The following is a 20875-nucleotide window of genomic DNA, read 5'->3' on the forward strand; positions in this document are numbered from 1 at the left end:
GGTGGCAAGTACCTTTAACCACTGAGTCATCTTGCTGACACCTGATATCATATAAGGGCCCTTGGGGGACTGGAGAAATGGTTTTTCATTTCTGACTGTAGCCATCCTGGTGTCCTAAGTCATAGATAATGAACTGGATATGAGGAAAAATAAAGGGACAGAGAAGAGACGTCCTAACTCAGAAACTTCAGTGTTAATTTTTCAGCAGACACCTCCAACAAGGATGTTAAAACAACAGACTGTACTTGCTAGGGTCAGCATATTTGTAGCCTTGAGTTTTGTTGTGGGATACCTGAAGGAAAAAAAATCACCAAGAGACCTGAGTAAATCTAGGTAAATGGAGCCTTTATTTACCACCAGCAGGGCTGTCCTGGGCAAAGCAGGGGGAAGCAGCTGCAATGTCCAATTGGAGTTTTTAAAGCAAAAACCACAATGTGACATGGATAGAAAGGCAGCTGTGAACATCTGCAGCAGGCAAAGCATTTATAGAAGAGGAGAGATTGCAGTTAGTTGGACAGGCAGTTCTTGTAAAGTTGAGGTCAGGGACACATTATATAGAAATTTATGGCTGGTCCAGAGACCAGTTTACTTTAGGCTTTTATCGCTACGTGACTAGAGACCAGTTTGACTGGGGTAGTTTTAGCACTTAAAGTATCCTTAGGAATATTTCCTGTGATGGCGTATCTCTAGTTCAGTGGCATGCTTCTCTCCTTCCTAAATCTAAATAATACACCTTAGAAACCCGTGTTACAATTTAATTTACAAAAGGTAATTCCTTGTAAAGAAGTTTTGTTATGTTGTTTCGTGCATGTATATCCATGTCCCTGCGTGTGTGTGTGTGTGTGTGTGTGTGTGTGTGTGTGTGTGTACCATGACATACATGTAAAGGTCTGAGATCAACTTCCTGGAATTATTTTTCTCTTTCTACCTTATGGGTCCCAGGGATCGAACTCAGGTCATTGGTCTTGGTGACAAGTGCTCCTAACTGTTGAGCCTTCTCACATAAGCTAATTCTTTAAGATGAGAAATTCGTAATCCGGCTTGTATTTTGATTCTTAGTTTTTAAACTTTACTTACATTTTACACTTTGAGTAATCCTCACAGCTTGCTTTAAAGTACAATCCGACGTGTAATGTGACTTACAAACACCAAAATCATTTATCTGGCTTTCATGAAGGTACCTGAATGCAGCTCTCCATTATGAGAAGCCCTGACTTCTGTCTTGGTTGAGTGTGTTCTGTCTTTTCCCTAAGAAATTCTCTCTCTAGATGCTTTATTAAGGCATGTGCTCTCCCTTAGTCTCACCTGATAAACTTTGCTTCAAACTTACTTTTCCTCAGGCTTAGTCAAGGATCTGTCTTTACCTGAGAGCATGCCTCAGGGGACATCTCAGGCTACTGGCAGTTCTGGACTGAGTCTTCCTGCGGCCTGATACAGCTAAGGTGTTTTAGCCGTGTTGGCAACCAGCCTTCATTTTGAAATGGCCTCCTGCCTCCATCCTGCCTGAAGAGATTTGGGGTCTGTCTCTGACCTCACTGACAGCTCCAGATATATATCCCACCAACCACCAACCCTAGAACCCTTTTGTCCTACCTGGTAGGGGTCACAGCTTCTGCTAAAGGGAACCTGGTGGCTTCCCACTGCCTCTCGGGGCAACTAGAGAAAGCACAGTGGGCCGGTGGCTCTGGGGCTGGGGCATGGTCCTGTGTTTCTAACCTGTAAGGACATGCGGTCTCGTGAATGTATGTGTTCATTAGAGGAACCGCTGAGAGGGATAGGAAGTCGAGTCAGTCTATTCTGAAGCTTTTGAACTGTGGTGTCAGGACCTGTCAGCTAAAGCTGGGCGCAGGGCTTATGTCTGATTGAATGACTTCTTCAGAGGGTAGGAAGCCATGATGGATAGATTTGTCCCGAGCTTCTCTGTGCTCAGGGCTGGTGTGAGGGTGTGCGTCATATTCCTACCTCCTCCCCACCCTCATGCTTCATTCTGGGATCTCCATTCTTCCTGGAGTCTTCTGAACACTGGGAGCCCTTCCCAGTCCACGGGAGGACAAAGCAGTAGTCATTTTTCTTCCCACCTCGGGATGATGCAGATTCAGATCCAGCCAGCTTCCTCCCTCTACCTCTCAGGGGAGGCCTGGAGCTCTTGGTCAAGAGAGCGCCATCTTTATTTTCATCCTCTGTAACTGACAGCCAGCACTGCCCTCAGTTAAGAAGGGAGACAACTAGACCGCTCATCTGTCACTGAGAAAAAAAGACAGTCACTTCTACCTCACAGGAAGTCTTGAAACATTATTTATTTCTCTTACTTGAAATCTGGTGGTTGGTAGGCCCCTGCTGGGTTTTGTTTACTTGGCAATATTATCACTGTTGTTTTTGGCTTTTTCTGAGACAGGCTGATCTCACACTCCTGACAGCCTTCTTGCCTCAGCTCCTGAGCGCTAGGATTTTAGATGTGAGCCTTCTCTCCCAGTTCAGATTTTGCTATTTAAGACCATGCATGCCAATAAGACCAATGGATGGCTCATCAAGTAAAGGCACCTATCACTAAGCCTGACTACCTGAGTTCAATCCCCAGGACCTACTTGGAGGAAGGAAAGAAACACTTGTAAATTATCCTATGATTTCTACATATGTCCTGTGGCATGTACCTCCCCCCCACACACAAATAAATATAAGTTTTTTAAAGTGATATTTAAATATATACTGTCAGTAAGACTTAAAACATTTGTGTGTGAGGGATACTGGAGCTCAAACCCAGGGCTTGTACATGCTAGGCAAAAGACCTTAAAATATTTTGCTAACTATGGGCTGGAGAGATGGCTGAGCGGTTAGGAGCACTCAGGATGTTGTAGTTCCCAGCAGTTCCCAGTTCCCACGTGGTGACTCACAACCACTCATGACTTCAGTTCCAGGGGATCCAATGCTGTCTCTGACCTCCACTGGCACCAGCCAAACGTGTAATGCAAACACACACACACATACATGCATACAAAACACACAGGATAAAAAAGAAATCTAGACTTTTTCAACACTTTAATACCTAGAATCCAGTAAAATTGTTGTTCTCTGTCATCTTATTTTGCTGTTGTTTTTTTATACCAGTTTTATTGACATGTGATTCACATGCCATACAGTTGATCTCAGAAAGTGTATAGTTTGATTTTTTGAAAGTATTTTAGTATTTACAGGGTTGTCTTAACCATTATCACAATCTAATTTTAAAGTGTTTTGGCTCCCCTTAAAAGAGACCCCCTTAAGGCACGCTTCTTTATCTACACTCAGGCCTTGCCAGCCATGAATCTACTCTCTGCCTTTCTAAGTTCACCTGCTCTAGATATCCTACACACCGGGGCTATTTGAGAGGTCTTTTGTGATCACTTTCTTTGCCTAATCTAGTGTTGTCACAACATTAGGGTTTGCATATTGTTCTCAGTGCAGTTGAAACATTATGAGAAAGGGTCCCTAGGCCAGCTCTCACCTCTGAAGTTACCAGTGTTGCCTACAGCACCCCAGTGGAGTTTCCTATGCACCTTTCTTCCCTCTTGCTTCTAAGCCAGGCTTGGTCTTTGCTTAGGCAGTCACATTGTTCCTAGTCACTGAGCAAACAGTCTGCAGCTTGCCTTGGGGTTCACTTGTCTCAGCCCCGAGTCACCTAACCCCTGTGTTCTGATGGCCCCTAATAGAAGTGTCTGGGGGATCTCCCGGATAGAGTTCTTGAGGCCGGCACCTAGGAAGCAAACACCTCACGTGTGGGTTATGAGGCCTCACCCTGTTCCCGTGTGTGCATGCAACAAAGAGATCTAACGGGCCAGACCCAAGGTGCCTCAGCACTTCTAGGGGCTCCCGGCACCTTCTCCAGCTACCCCACCCGGGAAGCTTCCAGCATCTCCGGAGACCCAGCGTTCCGTGGGAAGGTCTAAATCCTTGCATCTCTGTGATTCTCAGATCCTAAAACCCATACACATGGTGTCTGTGGGCTGTGCTATTGTCTGCGTTTCCTTTTTCGCGTGGGTGAGAGCTTGATTGGCAAGCACAGTGTGAATGAACGAGCGTGAACAGAGCCACTTGCTTGCTCATGTCTCCCTAATGTGTTTTTCCCCCAGCTCCGGAAGAGAAGGAAGTCATTAAAATACTGTATGGGAAGCCGACGGATGCCTATGGCTGCCTCGGGGAGCTGAGGTTAAAATCCGGTGAGTAACTACGGCTCAGCAGTCTGGCCTCCACACCCACCATGGGCAGTCCCTGGTGTTTGGCCTGGGCAGCCCACTCTGTTAGCCACCTTCATTTCTGAAGATGTGGCTCGGTATTTCTCGGCCTGTTCTTCCGTTGGGGGAGGAGAGGGTGTGGGCAGTAACTTGTTAGTTGCGGGTCTGGGGCAGAGGAGGTCGAGACTTCCGGCCCCGGGTGCCAGAGAGTTTACCTGTGTTGCCTTCCAGACCTGAATTTTTCCAAGGTGGCCGGAGCTTCTGCCCTGGCAGTGTGTGCAGCTTTCAGGCATCTGCCGTGGGTGTGTCTAGTTGGTAGACTCGGACCCTGGCTTAAGCCATTGCCCGCAGCAGCGCCGGTGGACACATCCCAGGTGAAACGGAGAGGAAGAGCGGGTTGGGGGCTGGGGGCCAGGAGAGAAAGAAAAGCTGCGACACTCTGTGTGGGAGTGAGGGAGAGAAGGGAACTGCATCCGAATGGGTCTGACGAAAGAGAGAACACACAGGAAGAAGTGGGCAGCTCTGCTTGCCCCGAGCCAGTGGCAGCCACCCCTGCAGTAGCTCTGCAGCGATATTCTGCTCCCCCCCCCCCCCCCCCCCGTGAGGAGTGCCCGCTTTAGGTCAATCCCACCCATCATGAAAGACCAGGTTGTGGAGTTCAGTGGCCTTTCTAGCCAAGGCCAGGGAACAAGTCGCTTTCCTGATGGGAACGGCTGGGAAATTTCCAATGTCAGGTCTTGGGGGCTTTTCCTGAGCTGAGCAGGTAAAACTTCTGTGCGGCACAGAGCCTCTGTTTGGACAGGGTTTTGGGGCTGGCCAAACAGCACGGAGATGCTTGCCAATACTTTTCTGGGCCATTTCTGTGTGGCATGGGTTTTTCCCCCTACTGGATACGCTGATTACACTCCTTGTTTCCAAATCGGAAATGTTTAGGAAAACATTTGGTTTTCACATGACAGGATAACTTACTCAATGCCAGTGTTGTGCCAAAAGACTAGACCCAGGTTAACATGTGCAGCCATTAGCACCAGCCCATGTGGTGGCCACCGACTCCCTGTTTACAGGAAAGGGGGAAAGGAGAGGCTCAGGGGTTCTCCAGACTCCCCTTAAGGTGAACAGGTCAGCTGAGATTCAGAACAAACAAACCCAGCAAACGCTTTGCCCTTTCATGAGGACGTGATCAGATAAGGGTGTGGGCCGGGCTTTTCCCTCTGTGGAATCTTTCTGAGGTAATAGACCCAGGGAGGCCTGATCTTCCTCTGTGAGGATGGCACTGTGTGGTGGTGTGAGGCTTTCTGCTTGCATGCTGAACGGAGGGAGCCATGAAACTGCCCCACCCCTTTGCAGTCCCCTTTCCTCTGGAGTAACACCCTGGCACTTGGCATGACTCAAAGCTTGATCTTAAAGGTACAGCTGTCGCTTGTTTTTGAAACACAAACAGAGATGCGTTTATTCGTGACAAGGACTTGGACCCCCAGAAGCGTAGTAACTGATACAAGTTTTGGGTTGTTTTCAAGTGGAACCTGGATCTCGCACGTGTGTCCTGCGGCACCACAGCTGTCCCGTGTATCTTTTTGTCAGGGGGCTAGTGTCCTCCCACAGGAAGAGTGACAATAAATACCTTGACTGTCTCACAGGACGGGGATTTTCCTGAGCTGTGAGCTGAGGTCAGACACCGGGCGTTGTTTCTAGGTAGGATATGGAACAACTCAGACAATCCATGTCTGAGTGAGCAGGGTTATCAGTGCGTCCACAGTTGATCAGGGAGTAGGGTCACCCAGCCAGCCAGGTCTGATTGTCCTCTTTCCTTAGCTGGTACCCACACTGTCCCTCTAAGGAGTGAGTACACATGGCCTCCTGTTGGACCAGGCCAGACTAGCCAGCCAGACAGAGTGCCTGATCATCCGGGAGGCTTGGGTATGGTGAAGCCACCAGCATGGGTTTTGATGTCCTTCTAGCCCCAAAGCTGCCTTCAAGAGTCTCCTACAGAGCTGACTTCAAGTCTCCCTGACCCTGGAGAGACAGTTTGGTTTTGAATATGTTGGGATTACCTGGTCTCTGGTCAGCACTGGAAAGTGAGTTGGTGTCTGAAAGATGGGTGGGTTGGCCATTAAAACCAAGCCTTTCCAACCCACCCACTTCAGGCATGTTCAGGAAGTACTGGCTTTAACCCAACATTGCTTACCCTTGTGTCTCCTGGCCCTGTGACTCTGAGCTATCTCCCACGCTGCTTCTCATCCTTGGGTGTTTCGGGTGGTGCCCTATGGGGTGTGGCTTCTGTTGCTTTCCCCTTGGGCTTTTGATTCAGAGTTAAAGTTCAGTCTGAACAGGCATTTGTGTTAGAAATAGAGACACATAATAAATAGGCTTCGTGAAAGTCCAGCCGCAGCTCCTGCTGCAGGAAGGGGCAGGAACCCCATGATTTAGCTAAGAGCTGACGGCTTATACACAATACAAAGCATAGAAATTAATACAATAGCAAAAAATAGCCCACCCCCGGTGATCCCAGGGGTTCAGTTCCTCCTTGACCTGGACTCTTAAGACCTTCCTGTTTCCTTCAAGGGATGATTCCATCCCCAGTCTATAATGAACTGTGTCTCCCGGAATTTTGCAGTACACAGCCTGTGCGCCAGGCTTACCGGCTCAACAGCACCCCACACAGTTTTAAGAGTTCTTCATGAAGAAGTGAACGTGATGGCCTGGAACTGTGTGCGTGCTCCAAGGGGGGGCTGATCATGTGATAGGGTGTGGCCATCCTGACACTGGGGAGAAGGGATCTGTGCCCTCCCTCTCCTCCCCTTCATCCTAAGAAGCTCTGCTGTTCCCTTCTTCAGTCTCTGCCACAGCTGGACTGGGAAAGGGGCTTTGAGAAGACCAAGGGCCAGGCTGGTGGCTTCAGTGTTTCCTCGGTCACTGTACAGGCTCACGGGGTCACTTCAGAAGGAGATTTGTCTAGAGAGGGACGTCTGAGTCACTAGCCTTTTGAGATTCAGGGCATTCCACCTTCTGTAGCAAGTCTTAAAATGGACTGGCCATTGTCGGTCTTTGATTAATTTATTTTAATACTCATTCATACCCAAGAGTGTGTTGGCAAATACTTGGCATCCAGTTATGGAGTGGGGGCTCTGATATATAGTGTCTGCCAATTTCTTCTGTGTAAATATGCTAGCCAAGGATCGTTTCCGTTTCCTCCATGGTGTTGGATAGCACTGTGCACATGAACTCTCTGGGGCTGAGAGCCCGGCCACAATGCCCGTACCGAATGCTATGCAAACAGAAAGGAAGAATGACTAAAGGCCACAGAGGCACGCCGCATTTAGGTCTGAGCCTGTTAGCAGAGAAAGATTGGGACTCTATTAAATCCCTTGTGTGTTTCACTCTGAGGGCCAGAGAAGGTAAGGGACTTGTCCCCCAGCAAGCCATAAGAGGAACACAGAGCCCATAGCCCCAGCTAAGGTTGAGCTTTAACCTTGACATAAGACCCCCCACTGGTTTCAGACCTCTGAATTCAGCTTCCATTGACCACTCCTGAGGCCTCGCTGAACCTAAATGACTTCTCTTATTTCATCCGGCCCTGTCAAGGGCTCAGTACAATTCAGTTCTAAGTCAGGGGCTGCCCATGTGTTTGCTTTTCACCAAACTGAAGAATGTAGCTGGATAGCATCTGTCAGAGTTAATAGTAATTTTGCTGACTTCAAATTCCTTTCTAGTACCAACTCAGGATCAGAGGAATTGAGTGACATTTCTAAAATTAAACTTTCTATTCCCAACTATTTATCAACACAGATAGTTTCGTACTGTGTTTACATCTACAAATATGGAAAAGAGAGGGACCGGAGAAATCGTTCAGTGACTTAAGGGTGTGTATTGCTCTTCCAGAGGATCCATTGTTAGTTCCCAGAACCCACATTGGATGTCTCACAACTGACTGTAATTCTGACTTCAGGAGATCTGACACCCCTGGCTTCTATGGATCCACACACACACACACACACACACACACACACACCCTTTATTATAGTTAGAAATGGTTCAGTCAACTCTCCTTCCATTCTTGATATTAATATTTACCATCTTGTTATAAAATGTCTTCACAACACATCTTTACATTTTATGCTAAAGGATTGCTTACCAAAATGTTTTATTTCCTCTGAACCGTTTCTATTGTTTTGATGGCAATGATAAGTCGGAACCTGGTTAAGAAACTGGTTAACTGCTGTATCGTGGAGAACTCAGGGCACAGATGTACTTCGACAGGTCTAGAGTCTGAAGGGTGAAGGGGAAAGTGCATCAGAGGGCCCACCTGCTCAGGAAGAGTACTCAGGGGACCATAAGCATCCACCGGGCACTGGTCCTGGAGGATCTGACAACTGTCAGAGCCTAGAATATGCTGCAGAAAAATAATGCTGCCAGTCAGCTGGAAGAGTCCCTCTGCTCTACCCAGATGGAAGTTGTGGCCAGCAAGGAGAGAGAGGCTCTTCAAGTACTAGCCCTTGGTGGCTTTCGTACCCTTCCACATTGGACAGCAGGAAGGGGGGAGCAGCTGCAGGTGGTCCCTCTAGTATTAAGTTTTCATGCAGGCCTTCGGCATCAGGACACTTCCTTCTACAAGTCTTAAAACCTGCAGGCCTGCAGGAAGTCATCCAGACTCCTTAGCCCTTCACAGCAGCTGCCATTAAAGCTCGTGGGAAGGCTTAGGTGTGGCGATTCCTCTGCCCTTGACAACAGCCCATATAACAGGCCAGATTCCAGCTCCCAGGCCTTGTGTGTTGAGACCCTTGGCCTTTAGAAGCTTGTCAGCTCCCTGGAACTCTTGCTGAGACTATGGTTTCTATTCTCAGGCCCTTTAGAGCCTGTCCTTTTGTCCACAGCCCTCTGTCCTTTTAAATGCTGTCTGCCATCTCTGCTATCCCTGCCCTGGCTACTCTTTCTGTCAGGCAGCAGCTGCCTTGTCACTTGTGCACCTGGCTAGCTGCCTACTCAGCTACGACTGCTGCATCTGGGCTGCTGTTGCTTATTGGTCCCTTAAAAAAAAAAAAAAAAAAAAAAAAAGCTGTGTGATGGGCTAGTGTGGCAACACCAAGCACAGGTGGGTGTCTCCCGGCCCACTCATTAAATAAGCCGGAGTAACCAGCTCATAGACCCAAGAGTGTGTATTTGGACCAATCCGGCTACACTTCACAGGTAAAGGTTTGTGTTTGCACCAATCACAGCACACTTTGCATAGAAATGAAAGTGTGTGTGTGTGTGTGTGTGTGTGTGTGTGTGTGTGTGTGTGTGGTGTGTGTACTGTCCCCTTTGCACCTAACGCAACAATCCTTTAGCGAGGCCACTAGGAAAGGGCTCTTGATGGAGGTGGCTGCCCTGTCATTTATGATGTTTGTGATAACGGAATAAGTTTGATATGGATGCTTTCGGACACTCCTGGCTGAGGCTATGCCTTCAAGAACCAGAGCCACAGTTGTGATTGTTATAGTTTTTTGTTTTTTTTTTTTTTTAATATATCTGTGAAGTCTTCAGAACAGTTGGCAGTGACACAGGGGTAACCCACCAGCTGTTTGAATCTTTTTGCTCAAAGCCACAAAAGAGAGTCTAACAGCTGCCCATTAGAGTCAGATTGCCCATCCCCCACTGCCCATACCTACTTACAGGGAAAAAAATATGGCAGGACTCTTACAAGAAAAACTTAAATAACCTATTAGCAATAACTATGATTTTGAAAGATTTTTGACAGTACTTGCACCTACCCAGTGCCCATGAGAGAACTAATCTCTATCCTCCGTCTCAATATTACTTTTAGGCTATAGGTGAAAACTTGGGTATGCATTTTTAAATAAGCAAAGAGTACAGTGTTGGCCTGTTCAGACTGCCGTAGCAAAGTTCCAGAGACAAGAGCAGATGCTTGCAAACATTGCAAGAATCTGTTCCATAGTCCAAGATCAAGGTGCCAAAAGGCCCGGGGCAGGCAGACCTCAGATTTAAAGGAACTCTCCTGTAGTGTGCTTGGGTCATGATTCAGCTCCCCTGGGGACACTTTTGTATGAAATGACAATGGTAGCCCTCGGCAGCACGGGCATTTTCAGCTGTGGTGCCAGACTTAGCCGGAATGACTCTCCAAATGGTATGGCCAGACGGTGCATACTGATGATCCCAGTTCCCTGCTCAGCCACCCCTGGATTCTTAGCCTCCACTTGTGTCCTTTCCCCTCTCTATAAGATGGGCTGACACTGGTGGTTGTAGATACCACTAAGTCCCTGTGTGTGCAGTGCCTGTGCACAAAACATTGTCCTGAGTATCCGCCATATTGGGTATTTGGCTCTGCCGTACATTCTAACTGGCGGCTCTCGTTTACCTGTGCTTTCTGGAGCCCTGCCTCTGTTGAATGCCACCTTCCTGTGGTGGCATCGTTCCCTCTCATTCATTCTCCGTAAGCCTTCTCTCCCTCCTCATCCTCTTCTCCTTCACTGAGCCACAAGCTCAGACCATGGGGCCTGTCTTGGCCATGCCAGGGGACTTTGCAGGTTACTGCTTTTCCCCAGACTAAACTCAAAGGTTCAGGCATCCGGGTACCAAGGCTGTGGACAGTCTGCAGCCTTGAGGATGTCAGCCCCATTGAAACTCACCTGTCCTCCTGGGAAGAGCTCAGCCCTAACCGCTTCAACAGCCCAACAGAACTCGCTGGTTCACATGTTGTCTCAAAGTGGCTTCCTGGGGACACATGTGCCAAGCCAATATCTGGCCCTGTGGGTACTCTTCCGCCCCACAGTGCATCAGCACGTGTGAGCTGTGACCTACTTACTTAGCAGCTGATCTTTAATAAAAGCCAGTCGCCCGTCCCTGGAGCTGCAGCCTTCCAGTGAAGTGTGAGAAGGGCAGCCTGCTGGTGGAGGGGATGGTGGGAGTGGATGCCTTTGTATCTTTTACAGAACTGTGAGGAGACAGAAAGATGGCAGGAAACATCATTTCAGCCAGTGAGGGGCTGTTGGCCATCTGGAACAAACCTTGCTGGGATATATCCCTTAGACCTCAGCAGGGTGAAGAGAAGATCCTGATACATTTAGGCCTGACATCTAGTGGGACCGTCTCTTGGGCCCTGTCTTTTGAAGGGACACATGGCATTGCCACCACCCCTGGACATGGGTAGTACCTTTAAGAAGTGGGGTACAATAAACAGAAAGAGAGCAGCCAGCAACAGTGTGGCAGGGTCTTGGAGAAGGGAGTATCGGTCTCCTATACTGGAATTAGTTTAGGCTGTGTTCACACACATGTACCGCTGGGAGATATCAGTGTCCACTAAGTTCTGTCCCTGAGGAGCCCCAGCTGCTGGAATGAAAGCTACTGGCTTCCTGGGCCCAGGGGCCGCTGAGAACTTTTCGATATTACATCTTGGAAGAGCAGGAACAGCTTTCTGGAGGAGGTGCTGCCCATGGACCTGAGGAGGGTCAGGAGTTTACCCAGTGAGGGAAAGAGAACTCACAGTATCCCAGAAGGTAGACGGCTGGGTCCCAAAGCCCTTCCTTCCACCCTGCCAGGAGAGAGAGTGAGCCAAGGCTGGAGGTTGGTAGGGAGGTTTGAAGGAGTCCTTTGCTGAGCATATGGCAATGGATCCTTTATCCAAGAGGGAGGATGTCCCCCACAAAACTAGAGTGAGTTTGAGAGTGTGTGGGACATTGAGGAACAGCAGAACACAGCCCTGAAGAGCAGTTGCTGGGGAACAGTCCACATATGGAGCGGGGATACGATATGGGCCATGGTACTCAATAGAAGGCTTTCATTTCTTTCCTGGGGCTCAGTGGGAGCCACAGAGGGATGTGAGCAGGGGCGTTTGAGAGGGCTATACCTGCTATAGCTGTGAGGGAGCCCAAGCAGTGGTTGAGGGGGGATGGATTGGAGGGTGTTGGGCACAGATTTGGAAGAGGGTTGTGGTCAGGAAGGGAGGATAGCTAAAAGGCTTATGCTAAGAGTCTAGAAGGAAGATGGCTGGGACCCGTAGCCTCCCATTTCATCCTGTCAGGATACATGAGGCTGGGAGGTGATCTGGGAAGAGATCTGGAGTGGGACCAGCGTTCACATCAGAATCACCTTAGGGTGAATTAGAGCAGAGCCTATTTTCCTGGGCTGAGGAAGATGGGGCACCAATGCTCCTGCTTGGGGTACAGGCTGGGTTGCTGGGCTGGGTAGACCACCCTAGGCCTAGGAGACAGGAGTCAGAAAGGCCCCCCAATTGGGGGTCAGGGTTTACTCTGGGATGCAGTCTGCTCAGTGTCTATAATCCTTCATCTTTTCTGTCTGATGTCCCTTCCAGGTGGCGTCCCCTTGAGCTTTCTGGTGTTGGTGACAGGCTGCATGTCAGTGGGCAGAATTCCAGATGCAGAGATCTACAAAATCACTGCCACTGAGTTTTACCCCCTGCAGGAAGAGGCCAAGGAAGAGGACCGCCTGCCCGCCTTGAAGAAAATCCTGAGCTCAGGGTTGTTCTATTTCGCATGGCCCAATGATGGCGCCTGCTTCGATCTGACCGTCAGGGCTCAGAAACAGGGTGATGGCTGCTCTGAATGGGGGACCTCCTTCTTCTGGTAAGGGACTGGGGTCACGGAGGGCAGATTCTGGGCAACACCTGAACCGTTCATTCCCTTCCTCCTTGCCTCGGGTCCTGGGTCAGCTGTGGCATGGCATTGAGAACCACACTTGTGTTCTGTACAGTGAGTGAAGACATCTAACCCAGCATCCAACACCTAACGTCTAACACAGTGGGCTTAGCTCCAGGAACGCATTTATGTGGTCCAGGCAGGTCTAGAAAAGGAACTGTTCCCTGACTAGAGTGTTAGGGCGTCACCTGCTCAGGTTCTACAGTGATGCTCTCCTCAGACTCCATGGGCATGAAAGAGAAACAGGCAGACTCAGTGTGACGGGAATCCTGCTGCTGGTATCCCAGCAAATCTTGTCTTTTAAGTCTTTGGTACAAGCAGTCGAACCATACCAGTTTCCCAGCCAGACACGGACACAGAGTCTTATTTCTGCTTTCCCTTGGCACCTGCCTAGCTGCAGTTGCCTACAGGAACCAGTAAAGGTTCCCGTGGAAGGGTAAGGATCCTTTTGGGGCTTCAGCTCCCTGTTCTAAATTTCTCACTTCTGTTGATAGCTACTCTTCTTACATCCCCACGTTCATCCCCAGCCCCCCCCCCCCCCGCCTTGACATCCGCCGGGGTCCACTTCAGTTTATGTGTTTAGGTTTTGGACACTGAAATCCTTGTTACGATGCACGCTCCAGTAGAGCAGGTGGGCACGGGGTCTGAGATGCCTACATTTCTGACCGGCTACCCAGTTAGTTGACGATGCCAGATGCTTGCTGGACTTTCTGCAATGTCTGATTATTCTTTGGGGACCAGCGTGTGTCTTAGTGCTGTCACACATGCTCCTGAAGCTGTGGCCCAAGGCTAGAGAGGTCTTAGGCGGGGGTTCAGAAGCAACCTTAAAGCGGGATGTTTATGAACACAGAAGAGGATGTGGCATTCTGAGGGAGCAGTAGGTCCCGCTATACCAGCTCTTTCATAACTGCTCTCCCATTGGCTGCAGAAGGTATACGGTAACACAGGGTCAGGAAGATAAGGAGGTTGGGGGAGGGGAGGCCCCATTGTATTCCTTTTAAGTAGGTGTTAGACTGGATTTGGATTTGGGAAGAGGAGGTATCTGTGGACTGCACGAGGTGGGTAGGTCCCCACCCAAGGGTCCCTGTTGAGATCCATGAAACTGAGTCAGCAGGCAGCATGGCCACAGCCAGATCACCCGTACCCATTGTCCAGTGCTGAGGATTGGAGGCCACAGCAGGAGGCAGAGGGAGTCCACATAGGATGCAGCTGGTGAGCATGAGAAAGAGGACAGCATCGGGGACATCCTTCCTCAGTTGTCACTGTCCCATTCTCTGGGAGCCTAGCAGGAAGCATAAAGCTGGTAATCCTTATAGATCTGGCTCTCTTCCTCCCGGATCTGAACTGCCCTCTCCCGAGTCCCTTAAGTAAATCGATCAGAGCTGTCCGGTAGACAGAGGTTCCTCCCCCATCCCCCCAGTGACATAGTGACAGGAGTTTATTGTCTGAGGTTCAGAGAGCGGCACTGAAGCAGCCTGTCTGTGGGGTCTTCCTTCCTAGCCAGTTTCACACAAGCGCTGCACTTGTAAGAATCCAGGGGCTGGGCAGGGCTCCCATGGCTGGGTGGGGATGGTGGGGTGGCGGTGGTTGGCGGTGGTTGGCGGTGGTCATACTCCCAGAAGCTTGCCTGAGAGGGCAAGGACTTCAAGAAGCCTAGATCTTCCCCTTGCACACATCCCTGGGGATCTGGGCTCAAGGCATCGGCTTCTTTTTTTAAACAAATAGGCCATTGTGACCTAGATTCGTTCCAGATCCTGTAAGAGAAAATTCCCTGGTGACCAGATGCAGACTGGCCCTGTTGGAGCCTCCTGGGTATGAGGGAGGCTGGTTGGTGGGGGTCGAAGGGTAACATGGCCCTGCGTAAACTGTAGGGCTTTCATCTAGGAGGGCCGAGGCTGGAGTATATCAGTGGTGGAGGACTCACCGAGTGTGAAGAAAGCCCAGAGTTTTATCCCTAGCCCTACAGTCAGTCAACGAATTCATTGATAAATAGCACTCTTGGATTCAGGATTCAGGATTCAGGACAGCACTGCATGTGCCAGCCCTGTGGTCTCGGGCAAGCATCTTCTTTGTGTCTCGGTTTTAGAAGTGGGACTTCTGATAACAATGACCCTTTTACATGGGGTCGCTGCAGGGATGGGTTATGCTGTAGGGACAGTGCTTTGTGTGCTTTTGCATGTGGCCTGTGTTGACCATGACTATCATCACGGATCCCCAGAGCCCAGAATAATCTGCAGGGCGTGGAGAGAAAATGATCACTGGAGCTTTTATCAGTGTTATTCTCATCTATTCCCTTTTAACTTAGTTTGGATTTTTTCATAATGCTTTCTTTATACCCGCTTCACTGCGTGTGCGTCTGTGTAGTTGCATAAGCGTACGCATACTTAATCCGGTTTTTATGTAATTTATCCTCGCTCATTATTATTACTTAATCAAAACATGAGCAGGTTTGTTTGTTTATCTTATGTTTTATGAGGTTTTTTTGTTTTGTTTTGTGTTTTTTTGTTTTGTTTTGTTTTGTTTTTGGTATAGCTCTGACTGTCCTGAAATTCACTCTGTAAGCCAGGCTGGCCTCTAACTCAGAGGCCCACTTGCTTCTTCCTCCTGAGTGCTGGGATTAAAGGTATATGCTACCACCTCCAAGCTAAAACATGAGTATTTCTTAAAGATTTATTTTTAATTATGTATGTGGCCGGGTGTCTCCGGGTGGGCATGTGCACGTGCGTACAAGTGCCCACAGAGGCCAGAAGAGGAGGGAGTGGGTGTCCTGGAGCTAGAGTTACAGGTGGTGAGTTTTCTCACATGTGTGCCAAAGTAGCAGAAGTCCTTAACTACAGAGTAGGGTCTCCAGACCCAATGGTAAATTCTTTATTCTAATAAAAAAAAAATATGGCAGCCACAGGTCTAAATAAGGCTTCCTTTCCAGCTTTGTCCCCCCTGGTCCTGCAGTCATCTGGTAGTAGTGTAAGAAGAGAACTTCTGGCCCCTTCCTCCTGTACGCATCATACTGGCCCTGACTTTTAGAGTCTTGGAAGCACAGGACTTCCTGAATCTGTATGTCCCAACTGCAGGGCCCACTGGAGGAGCAGTCAGTGTTTGCCTCTGTTGAGTGATAGTTCTTCCTGGGAGATGTGACTAAACATCTCTTAGATAAGGAACATACAACCAGAAATAATGACATAGCCAAAGTATCACTTGGTGAACTACTGAGCTCTTGGGGGTTGTTTACAGGAGTGTGGGTAGGAGTTTTCTTAGAGAAGCATGAACAACTCAAAGGCAGCTGCATTACAGGTCACCTGCTCCAGTGTGGGTGAGAACTTAGTAATGCTAGAACCCTGTAGCTCCCTGCAATACTTGTAGGCAAGTCACAGGTCAGAATCTCTTTTACTTAGCAGTCCTTGCTGATTGCATAACCTTAGGATGGGAGGGGGGCCTTTTGATCTTTTAAGTTTCAGGGACTTCCTGAGATTTGTTAATTGTTTACTCCTGGAATCTTAAGGAGCGGTCTGTTGAGAACTTTTTCTGAGTTTTAAAGAGCCTCCCTTCAGAACTTTCTGAGCCTTTGTGAGTTCCCCTCCAGGACAGAATGTTTCCACTGGGATGGAATTGCATGTAACAGCCTAGTGGAACATCGGGCCTATGGGAAGTTCCTTAGTACTTGGCTCTGAGTACAGCATTTGGAGAGCCTAGTAGGGTGACCCAAAGGTGGGGCTGTTTTGCAGGAACCATCTGTTGCATGTGCCTCTGCGGCAGCACCAGGTGAGCTGCCGTGACTGGCTGCTGAAAGTCATCTGTGGGTTGGTGACCATCCGGACAGTATATGCTTCCCACAAGCAGGCCAAGGCCTGCCTCATCTCTCGAATCAGCTGTGAGCGCGCAGGTGCCCGCTTCCTCACCCGGGGTGTGAATGACGATGGCCATGTGTCTAACTTTGTGGAGACAGAGCAGGTAAGTACCCAGGCCCATGGCGCACAGTGACACAGAGTAATCAATGTATATCTTACAAATGCTTGTTTTCTACCATGAGTAGAAGAGGCTCTGATGAGTGTGAGTGAGTTTTTGACCATGGCTTCTTCCTGGATGTGCAACACCAGAGGACAATTTGCAGCTAGCCTCTGGCTCGTATGGTCTGTCTTTGTTTCACAGCTCATTCTGAAAAGACAGTACTTACTGGAACTATGTGCATATGTGTGTGCACGGATGCGTTTGAAAGCCTGAGGAGCTCTAAGTGAATGCAGAGGTCAGGTCACCGATTTAACAAGAATGTCTGTCCATCAAGTCCTAGAGATACTCTTGCCGCTACAGGATTACCAGCACGCACCACTGGATCTGGCTCTTACGTGGGGGCTCGGGATTGAACTCAGGTCTGCGGGCTTGTATGGAAAGCCCTTTTCCGACTGAGCCATCTCCCTAGCCCTTTTAATGTTTTGTAAGCAAAGGGACTCAAGAAAGGACACCAGAGCTGTAAAGAGTACCACCTGCTCCAGCAGCAGCCAACAAACCAGTAGGAATCTTTGTAAGACAAATAACAAACTCAATAGAATAATGGGAGAAGAAACTTATTTTTTTAAAGCAACAGCAACAGCTAAAGCTTCATTCTGGAAGCATGTTGGTGCCTAGGCATGTGATCGTGTGTGACAGCAGTTTCTGGCAGCTCCTACAGAGGAGAGAGCCATCTGTCATACTTCCTTGGGGTCTTTCCTGGTTTCTGCTCTCATCCTGGATGTGAAAGTCCTAACCTCCTGAAGGATGCTGTCTTGCACCTGTTGGTTTTTTGCTCTGACTTGCTCCCTGAAGGGTAGTGCGGCCTTGCAGAAAAGCAGGAGGGACCAGCTGCAAGGAAGGAAAGCTCCAAGGAGGCCCAGGTCTGAGTCTCCTCCGGGCATTGGGCACCCTGTGTGGGCTCCTGCAGGTGCAGCTTTGCAGGTACTATGTGTCTGTGAGAGGCATCCTTCCAGGGCACCAGTTGAATTCAGCCCAAGTGTGCACATCTCCCGCCAGCACACGTGAACCTCTGCATGCTCAATGATGGCTCACACCTGTGTGGGGGTCCAGTTTGCGGGAACGCTCTCACCTCTCAGGGGTGCAAAGATGGAGGCTCCTCATGGGAGTCAGAGGGAAGCTGGAGCAGAAACCTTCAAAAGATCTATGGGTAAACTTATTATCTTAGGAGAGGGTTGCTTGCCCTCCTGAATGTTGATAAGGCTATTAACTGGGGTTAGGGATTTATAGCTTAGTGGTAGAGGCTCTGGGTTCCATCCTCAGTTTTGGGGGAGTGAGGAGAAAGGCTATTAAATAACTGTTGGTTGAAACAGAAGATACTAAGCTGTTTTCACTTTTCTTGCTCATGTCTGCACGGTGACAGAGACTTCTGAGGCTGTGTTCACGTTTTTTTACCTCAACACCGCTATCTGGTATTACTACCCCTCACCCTCTGTCCATTCTTGTCTGGGACAGAGTCCTGGTGGTTTTGTTTTATCGGTCACGATCAGGAAAAGACACCACAGGTAGAAAGAAAGTGTTCATCTTGCATGGCACACACAAAGCCCGAACTTGGTACCAGAACCAGATTCCAGAGATAATTTTTGGGTCAAGAAGGAATCCTGAGGGAAGAGGACCATTTATTTAGTCCCGGAGGTGATAGTCCCCAAATGTTTAGTTTTCAACCATTTTAGAAACGCTATGGTCTTTTACCGTACCTTACAAAATAGGTCTTTGGGGTCACAGCTTTCCTGTCCTCTAAGACGGGCCCTTTGAGAGGGCACTGTGATTGTCCAAAACCTGCTGTAATGAAGCACCATACACTGGGTGGTTCAAACAACAGACGTTTGTTCTCCCACTTCTGGAGGCTGGCCTGCTAAGATCAAGGTCAAAGGCCCATCCACAGTCTCTTGAAAATCCCTCTGGGAGGATCCATCCTTGCTTCTCCCAGCTTCTGTAGTCCCTGGGTGGCTCACAGGGGCATCACCCAGTCAGACTGGATCAGAAGTTTCACTCATCTTCCTCCAGGGTGGTCCCACTTATCCAATTATAAGAACTGAGGTCTTCTATCCACACAGGGTCACAACTAGAAGCTCAGGAGCTTAGGACTTTAACACACAGTTTCTGAAAGGGACACAGTTGAACCCGTAGCATTAGGGCATAAGTGCATAAATCCATCATAAAGGGTGTGTGCTCTGACTGTGGAGAAATGTCCCCGTGATACCTGCTTTGCTCACTAACACTGGCCAGCATTTCCTCGGGCTGGGGCTTTTGCTGTGGTTACATCATGCAGTGTACCTGGTGACTCGTATGTCCTGTTTTCCCATGTTACTTGTTACTGCTCAAGATCACGAACCCTACCCTGCATTTCCCAGCCAACTAGGCCTCAGAGATAAGCACAGCCTACCCACACTCTCAGGGAGCTACAGCCAGCTCCAGGCGGTTTCCTGTTGCTGTCACACATTACCACATCCTGGGTATGTTATAAAGAAAAGAGATTTATTTTTGGCTCATAATTCTGGTCTAAGGTCAAGGGCCCACATCTGGTGCTGGCCTTGCTGGCTGAGTCCTGAGATGCAGAGGACCATACAGTGAGTGCCAAGCAGCATGCAGAAAGCCTGGCCAAAATGGCTTCTATTTGAAAACTCATTCCTAAAATGAACCAATAACCCATTAATTTAATGAAGGCAGTTGCTAATCACCACTTGATGGTGGAATTAAATGTCAACGTGATTTTTTTTAAAGGTTTTATTTATTTATTGCATATGAGTTCACTGTCACTATCTTCAGACACATCAGAAGAAGGCACTGGGTCTCATTGCAGATGGTTGTGAGCCACCATGTGGTTGCTGAGATTTGAACTCAGGACCTCTGGAAGAGCAGTTAGTGTTCTTAACCACTGAGCCATCTCTCCAGCACCCTCAACATGCTTTTAAGACAGACAAGCTGTAGAGACTTGCTGCTTTCTAATTGCTTGGGGTTGGAAAAGGGATTTCTTGGCTCCCATAAGCCTTGTGGTCTTCACAATTTGCATTTTTTTAAAATTCCCTTTTCTTCCTCTGGGCCATATGGGTGTTTCTATAAACTTGTCACTGACCTTGTGCCCAGAAGCAACGGCTGTTAACAGGCAGACACTCCTGTCTGCAGTCCACCAGAATAACAGGTATCCGAGAGGGTGTAACAGCCCCACAGGACTGTTTTCAACACACACATACTTGGGCATGAGGGCTATAGAAACCCAGAGCAGTTCTTTGTTGAACACATATAGTTGAAGGTGCTACTAATGGGCCCTATGAGAAGTAGGAACCCAGGCTGGCTCAGGCTGGCTCAGGCTGGCTCAGGCTGCCAGAGCTCCAGGGCAGTCTGATCACAGGAAGCTGGGAGATGACATTTGGGATTCCCATCACTCCCCAGAGCAGGGTGGGCTCAATGGCAACTGAGAAGCAAGCTATTGGGCTTCTGGGCCTATTAGTCCATGAGTGCCTATGCTATGCCTCTAATTTTCAAGACCATAGTTTTGCTATGCCCAGGTGGGGGTTCTAGCCTGAAGTATCATAGAATACTTTCTGCCTCTGGCATGCAGTTATTATACTGTGTCTGTCTGTCTGTCTGTCTCTCTGTGTGTGTTTCTATGTGTGTGTACACATATGCATACTTTTTGTGTTCATGCATCTGTATAGCATGTTATGTTATATATAGTATGTTTAAGTCCATACAACATGCACCTGTCTGATGTTTGTGCATTTGTGTATCGTGTATTTGTTATGTGTGTTGTGCTCTTGAATATATATTTACACTTATGTGGTGTGTGCTCACGTGTAGGTGCATGTACACTGTGTGTCTGTGTGGTAGGTGCCTCTTGAGCTTCTGAGGAGGGATGCCTGGAATCCTTTTTCAGCTGTGAGTCATACACAGTGGGCTCTGTCTGCTGCCATGACTCAACTCTGCAGAAAAATAAACCTCACGGCTCCTCAGCTTGTCAGCGAAAGGGTGCGTGATAAATATTTGGCTCCTGACAATTAGCCCACGACCTAAACA

At 48.7% G+C, this 20875-nt stretch overlaps 1 protein-coding gene across 2 annotated transcripts in view; it reads left to right on the forward strand.

The window, feature by feature from the left end:
• Positions 1–20875, forward strand: part of SYNJ2 (synaptojanin 2) — a gene marked incomplete at both ends in the record, with an annotated part of 95795 nt that overhangs the window by 25714 nt on the left and 49206 nt on the right. The window contains 3 exons of one of the 2 annotated variants that reach the window (XM_080941533.1): positions 4107–4193; positions 12514–12784; positions 16579–16804. In XM_080941533.1, coding sequence (XP_080797659.1) covers positions 4107–4193; positions 12514–12784; positions 16579–16804 — 584 coding nt within the window. Of the gene's footprint in view, positions 1–4106; positions 4194–12513; positions 12785–16578; positions 16805–20875 lie in introns of those variants that run through there. The other variant, XM_080941534.1, reaches the window with a different exon arrangement.

This window comes from Micromys minutus (assembly GCF_963924665.1).
Source record: "Micromys minutus genome assembly, chromosome: 30".
Classification (NCBI taxonomy): Eukaryota; Metazoa; Chordata; class Mammalia; order Rodentia; family Muridae; genus Micromys; species Micromys minutus.